This window comes from Phodopus roborovskii, unplaced genomic scaffold (assembly GCF_943737965.1).
Source record: "Phodopus roborovskii unplaced genomic scaffold, PHOROB, whole genome shotgun sequence".
Classification (NCBI taxonomy): Eukaryota; Metazoa; Chordata; class Mammalia; order Rodentia; family Cricetidae; genus Phodopus; species Phodopus roborovskii.
This window is the reverse complement of record NW_026125281.1, coordinates 15854923-15862410: the sequence shown is the minus strand read 5'-3', so window position 1 is coordinate 15862410 and position 7488 is coordinate 15854923. Positions and strand designations below refer to the sequence as shown.

Sequence of the window (7488 nt, the reverse complement as noted above, 5' to 3'; positions counted from 1 at the left end):
CTATCATAAAAATGAAAATTACATAAGAAAGTTTTCAGGTTAATTAACCATGACAGAAACAGTCCCTATTACTTGCGAAAGGGAACAGATAAATTAAATTATGCGATTCATTTTTTCTGATTGTTTAAGGAAACTTCATGCTTAACATTGCATGCACAGTTCTCTTTTAGCTTCATTTTACATTTCCACACTGCCAGTTGTCAGGGCAGTCCAAAGACTCCAATGTCCAAAGACATTGGAGACCTAGCTTGCTTTCAGAAGGAGCAGAGCATTTCTGTATGGTGGCATCATGAGATCTGCTCTGCTGAAGAACTTTCTGGTGATTTGGACTCAGATGTGGGGCTTTTACCATGCATAGCAGCTTTGGGCCTTTAAATATTGTGCAATTCAGTGTCATCTTCCTAGGCTGGTAAAATCATCACTCGGCCACCAGGTCACTTGAGAGAACGTCATGTACTATACACAGTCACAGAGAGAAGGGGGATGTGGGAAGACACACAGACAGAAGAAGGGAAGCAGTGAAGGACACAAACATAGAGAGACATATGCACAGATACACACATACAAACAGAGATGAGGAGGATGGAAGAGATACACACACACACACACACACACACAGAGAGAGAGAGAGAGAGAGAGAGAGAGAGAGAGAGAGAGAGGAAGACAGAGGGATGGGATGGGAGGAGAAAGACACACAGAGACAACAGAAACATATGCACAGACACACATGAAGAGAGATACACAGACACAAGCGCACATTCATATACACATATGCATGTGTGTGCAAGCACACACACACACACACACACATACACAGAATGTTATTTATAAGCTAGTGCATAGGCTAAGAGAAAGCAAGGCCCTGTGACCCTTGCTATGGGAACCAGTTCAAAGAGTCCTGAGTGGAAGCAGTGCAGTCCCCTAGGCTAGGGCACACATGTCCACACCCAGGAAGCAGCACCCTTCCCCCTCCCCAAAGGTGAACAGAGTGTGTGAGTGCAAATGTCCATGTCATAGCCTTAACCAAAGTGGGGTGCCTTGCAAGGAGGCCATCAAAGTTATCATGGGAAACTAGATGAAAAGACAGCAAGCAGATTCCAGGGTTTGCTGAACACGGCTGGAAATTGTGTTTGCTCCATAACATGACTGTAGCAAAGTAGCAGAGGCAGATGGTTCCCAACAACAGGAACTGACTTCCTTACAATCCAGTGGGCTGTGAATTCTAGATCAGGCAGGGTTGGATCCTCTGTGGTTGTCAAGGGAGAGTCCATTGCTCCATCCCATGTCTTTCTCCTGGCTTCTAACTGTAGTTGGCAATCACTGTTGCAGGTTTCACTCCCAGGAAGCACTATGCACTCTCAATGGATCTCTAGTCCCTGCCACCCATGGTCATCATGTCAAACCAGATGAGCCCCAGACTTTTGAGGGTCCGCATTGAGAATCAAAATTGTACCTAGCCCTAGCTGAACTGAAACCACCTCAGACACTTAGTTCTCACATCTATAAAGAGTGACACCAAAACTGAATACCAAGCACCATTCAGCTGGTTTATCAGCTGACAAGTTAGGTAATATCAAAGATCAAAATACCCACTAAATATAGACAACACCAAAAAGCCACACTGTGCTGACTAGTTTTATGCCAACTTAACACTAGAGGGTCATTAGAGAGGAAGAAGCTTCAATTGAGGAAATGCCTCCATAAGATAGGCAAGCCTATAAAGTATTTTCTTAATTAGTGGTTGATGTGATAGGGCTCAGCCCATTGTGGGTGGTGCCATCCTTGGGCTGGTGGTCCTAGGCTCAACAAGAAAGTAGGCTGAGCATAAGAGCAAGACAGTAAGTAGCACTTCATAGCCTCTGCATCAGTTCCTCCTTCCAGGTTCCTGCCCTGAATGACATCCTGCCTTGTCTTCCTTCAGTGATGGACTATGATGTTGAAGTGTAAGCCAAATAAACCCTTTGTTCCCCAAGCAGCTTTTGCTCATGGTGTTTCATCTCAGCAATTATAATCCTAACTAAGATGTATACCATTAAATACCAATGACAACCTAATTCCAGTTCCATCACAATAATCAATACAATATGTTTCCTCCTGAAATTACACCCCATCATAATGTTCCTGGAAAATAACAACATAGCTTGTGCTCAAGACAAAGATTTCTGAAGAATGACTATAGAGAAATTCAAGGAAGTTAAAGAAATAAGTGAATGAGAATTGAAAATTTTTAACATTTGAATGAAATATTGGAAACAATTCAATATAGAATTCAATAAACAGAATCTCTGAAGAAAAGTTAAACCGAAATAAAACTTAAAGAACTCAGGAAGTCAAACAAAACTCAGAGGAAAGCCACACTCAATCAACTAGATGAAGTAGAAGAGTGAAAATCTATGTCTAACATAAGATAGAGGAATTTAATCACATATTAAATCAAAAAATGTACAATGAGGAACCAAAAATACAATGACTCTGAACAACAACAATAAAAGATATTGAAAATGAGCAGAAAGAATGACCAAGTTACGTCTAAAGACTAGTCCATCAGACATCTGACTTCTCAATAGAGGCTGTGGAAGCCTTAAGGGTCTTTCTACAGGGTTTGAAAGACCAAAGGTAACAGGAAAACTGTCAGCCATAATTAGAGAATAGGGAAACTTCTATGATGAATGGATTTAAGGAATTTATGTCCATTAAGCCAGCTCCATTGAGGGTACTGAAAGGAATACTCCTGTCTGAAGAGATTAAATGCACCCAAAAGGGAACAAGAAAAAAAATCAAATAATTCCAGATCAGTTCATCAAAAGGGGTCTATCAACTCTGCCATGACAGTGTAACAGGAATTAATGAAAATTGTTTAACAATGACTCCCAATATTAATGGTCTCAGTTCCTCAATAAGAAGACACAGACTAGTAGATTAGATTAGAAAACAGGATCCATTTTCTTGATGTGAAACATACCTCACCATTAAGCACAAATATCACTTTAGGCAAAAAGGATTTTTAAAAGTATTCCAAGCAAATAGAATAAAATAAAGAAACAAGCAATATGACCTAATATATGACAAAATAGATATTTAATCTAAAACTCAATAAGGAGACAGGGAAGGATATTCATAATCAATAAATGCAAACCTACCAAAGGGATGTTACAGTTCTCAACAGTTATGAACCAAGCACAGTGGTACCTACTTTACTGAAAGAAACAATGGATCTAAAAGCCGCTATTCAAACCAGCACAGTGATAAGTGAATGACTTCAAGACGCCACTTTCACCTGTCTCATTGAGTCAATGGATTCCCCAGACAAAAATAAACTTTTGAGTTAAATTGTATCACAAATTAAATGGATCTAACAGACATTTGTAGACAATTTCACCAAAACACTAAATACACATTTTCTCAGAAGTTGATGAAAATTTCTCTAAAATCAACCATGCATTATAGTATAAATCCAGTATTAATTCTTTAAAACAAATTGAAATAACATTCTAAATTCTATTTGACCACAAATGAATAAAGCTGGTTGTCAACAATAGAAATTTTAGTAACTAGACAGACCCATGGAAATTAAACAACAAAATACTGAATGAAAATTGTGTCAGGAAGAAATTTAAAAGCAAAAATTTAATTCCTAGAAATGGATGAAAATAAAATACACTAAAACCCATGGGATGCAATAAAGGCATTCCTAAGAGGACAGTTTCTAGATCTCTGTGTCTACAAAAATAAAAAACCCAAGTGATCTCATATTAACAACTTAATGATGCATCTGAACGCTGAAGATATTTGTTTATTCTATGTGAAGATGTGTCACTTTGATTGGTTTAATGAAAGGCTGAATAAGTAATAGCTTAGCAATAGAGAATAGATAGGACTTCCAGGTAAAGAGAGGAACTCTGGATGGATATAGGTATGTGAGAGACACCAGCAAGATACTGAAGAAGCCAGACATATGGTACAGAGGAGAGGTAACAGAGCCATGGAGCATGATGTGAATTAATAGAAACAAGTCAATTTGAATGATAAGAGCTAGTTAGGAAAAAGCTTAAGGGAAGGGCAAGCTTTCATAATAAGTCTCCACGTCATTATTTGTGAGCTCAGCAGCCCAAAGCAAAGTCTGAATACTCATGAAGCCTTTGGAGAAAACAAGAACAAAACTCCAAAGCAGCAGACCCAAGGAGATAATCATAATCAGAGCTGAAATCAGTGAAAAAAAAAACAATTCAATCAATAAAATGAAGAGTTGATTTTTTGAAAAGACTAATAAGATTGGCAAATCTTTAGCTTAATTTATCACAAAAAGGGAGAATCAAAATTAATAAAATCAGTTATTAAAATTGAAGGATTAGAATACTCTATTAAACTGAAACATCAAAATGATTGATTTTATTTATATAAGACCTCTCAAAATGAACTGAAGATGAGTAAATAATTTAAATAGATCCACATCCAGAAATAGGAACAGCAATTAAAAATCTCACAATTTACAAAAACCACAGGATTCTACAAGAACTAACATTAATTTTCAAATTATTTTGTAAAATAGAAGAGAAGAAATACTTCAAAATTTTTTTGTGCAGTCACTACTACCACAATATCAAAACTAAACAAAGATTCAACAACCAAAAAGAAAATTGTAAGTCAATCTCTGCTTAACATAGATGGAAAATAAAATAAATAAAATATTTGCAGACCAAACTCAAGATTACATTAGAAAGATATCCAACATGATCAATGCAGCCTCATCTCGGAAATGTAGGAGTAGTTCACCATACACGAATCAGTAAATGTAGTTGACCACATCAACAAACTTAAGATCATTTCACTGGAAAAACAAAATTAAAAATCCCTTCATCTAGGAATCTAGGAATATGGAGGACATATCTCAATAAATCTAATGTAACACGCAGCAAGTTCACAACCAACATCATGCTAATCAAAGAAAACTCAATGAATTTCCACTAAAATCAGGAATAAGAATACCATGCAGTCTCTTCATTTCTATTCAATATAATATATTCTGTCTAGGTTTAAAGGCTGCACGAGTGGAAATTCTTGGAAGATTCCTGACTGGCTGGGAGCAGTAAGGGAAACAAAATGACCACTGCAAATATTTTAGCTTGAGTTTATAATCAAGCCGATGTAAAGGCTGGTTGAAAGAGAGTTGCTGTCAATGGTGACAGCATTACCCACTAATGATGACTATGGAGCCGGCCACAACCTCAGCAACTCTGTTGAACTGCTCACCTGCCTATGGTCCAAAGAGGAGGCAGTGTTGACACCTGTCAGACCTAGGCCACGTGAGAAATTTGGGAAGGGGTGAACCTTGATGTAACTATTCTTATGAGCAATCCCATGCCACCAGACCAGTCTGTCAGTTTCTACCTGGGGTTCTGAAGTGACTCTCACAGCAGTCTTACAGGTCCAGTTCTTGGCCATGTGGTTACCAATTAGGAGAGAAATTAGCTTGTAATAGCTCCCGCTGGTTACCTCTCACAGAAACAGCGGGAGCTCTCTGACTGGCAGCTAGCATGAAGCTACAGCATGAGGAAGGCTAACTGCTTACTTGAGTGGTTTTGAGAGGTAAAGGTATATTTATTTCTGTCTGCATGAGGAAGCAGAACATCAGCAGTAGGTGTGATTGAGGAATTGTTTTAGATAGGGACAAGGGAATTTAATTCCCATAAAGTATTAAAGCAATTCCTGAATAATTCCCCAAGAAATCAAGAAAATGAAAATGTGTTTTGCCAGCAGTGCAGACTTCAGTACATTGTGGCCCTCTGTGTTTTATTTCTGTTTAGTATGAACTTTGGGTTTCTTGCTTCCTTTAGACCTCAAGTTTCCTCTAACAACTTGGAGGTGCTTTGCCTCCGTTTTCCAGTCAATAATGGGTATTTTAATATTTTTTAGAAACCCAATGGTAGCTTTCTTAAGGTAATACATGCAAGTATGCTTCTCAGGACAACGGAGCAATCAATATTCCTATGCAAAATATCAATAGTAAGTCATGACTTATTTTTTCACAACACACACACACACACACACACACACACACACACACAGAGAGAGAGAGAGAGAGAGAGAGAGAGAGAGAGAGAGAGTCATTTAATGTTATAGGGATTGCACTTAGCCCTGAGGATATCCCTAGTCAGCTGAAATACAGAATAAAAGTTTAATAAATGTGAGTTGGCAAATGATCACCCTTTTTTTTTTTTTTTTTTTTTTTTTTTTTTTTTTTTTGCTAATAATGTGCCCGAGGCTGGGAAATTTATCAAGAGATTTATTTAGGTGACAGTTGCGGAGGATGAAAGCTCAAGATTAAGTAACCAACCACACAGTTGCTAGCCTCTGGTGGGCCCTCTAGCTGTGTCATAGCATGGTAGATGGTGGGAGTGCTTTTAGCACGCAGGAGCCAGACTCAAGGTTCAGGTTTTCTTGGCTGTTGTTCTGGAAAAGGTTAGTTGTTGCTTTCTTATTTTATTTCTTTTCTTAATTTATTCACTTTATAGAGGGATTTCTCCATGGTTGGCTTAGGCACCAATTAGTTGAATCTACTCCTCATTGATAACACAGGAAAGATTCCAGAATCGCATTCCAGGTGCCAAGAGATCCGGCTCAACGCCACAGTGAAGAAAGCCTTCCCTTGCATCCTACTGAATGGAGCAGTGCACCGTGGAATCTCTGAAGCGGGACCGCGAGCGGATTCGCGTCTTGGGTTGATAATGCTCCAAGAATAGCAGCTGTTTGGTGTTGAAAGCGCCCCTTCGTTTCTGTCGGATGAACTGAACTGCAGCTTCGTTCTTCATTCCACATTCGATCAAAGCAAGTGCCACCAGTACTGGAGCCCTCCCTAATCCTGCCACACAGTGCACTGCCACACAGGAACCCGGCTCCTCACGGAATTTGTTTTTTAACAGATTCAGCCAATCATCCACTACGTTATCAGGGGGTGGGGCTCCGTCATTGTAGGGCAAGTCTAGAACTTGGATGCCATGATTTTCAACTAGAGCTTTGTCATAAGTGGCATCACAAACTCTGACCAAGGTTGTCACCCCATAGTTCTTAAGTTCCTCTGTGAACTTTTGCATCGTCGCGTTGGTGGGGCTGTGAGTTATCAGGAAACGCATGTTGTCATAGCAGATCTCCACCGGGGCTGCATGATTCATTGTGGCAAATGGGAGTGGGCCTGTGAGTGTGTTGGGCAAGCGAAAACATTAAGATCACCAAAAGGTCAATTATCGTTCTTTATTTTCTTTATTCAGCTTATCTACTCTGTAGGAAGCTTCTCCAAGGCAGGCAGAAGTATTTAAAATTCATTCGAATTCAGTCTGGGCCTCAGGTTCTGCAGATGTAAACCTTCAAACTTCAGAAACATCCAGCTACATATCGAACTCATCTACCAAGCCTACATTCAGACAGTAGTTAGACAGCAGCGGGGATGGTCTTCCACCTTTGTTTACCAGATTTTACTAAAGTCATTAAAGG

At 39.1% G+C, this 7488-nt stretch overlaps 1 protein-coding gene across 1 annotated transcript; it reads right to left on the bottom strand.

Moving 5' to 3' along the window:
• Positions 1–6542: 6542 nt before the first annotated feature.
• On the bottom strand, positions 6543–7229 carry LOC127233355 (protein tyrosine phosphatase type IVA 2). Its single transcript, XM_051199795.1, has one exon. It carries the CDS (start codon positions 7167–7169, stop codon positions 6654–6656), a length of 516 nt encoding a protein of 171 aa, XP_051055752.1. The 5' UTR covers positions 7170–7229; the 3' UTR covers positions 6543–6653.
• Positions 7230–7488: the final 259 nt, after the last annotated feature.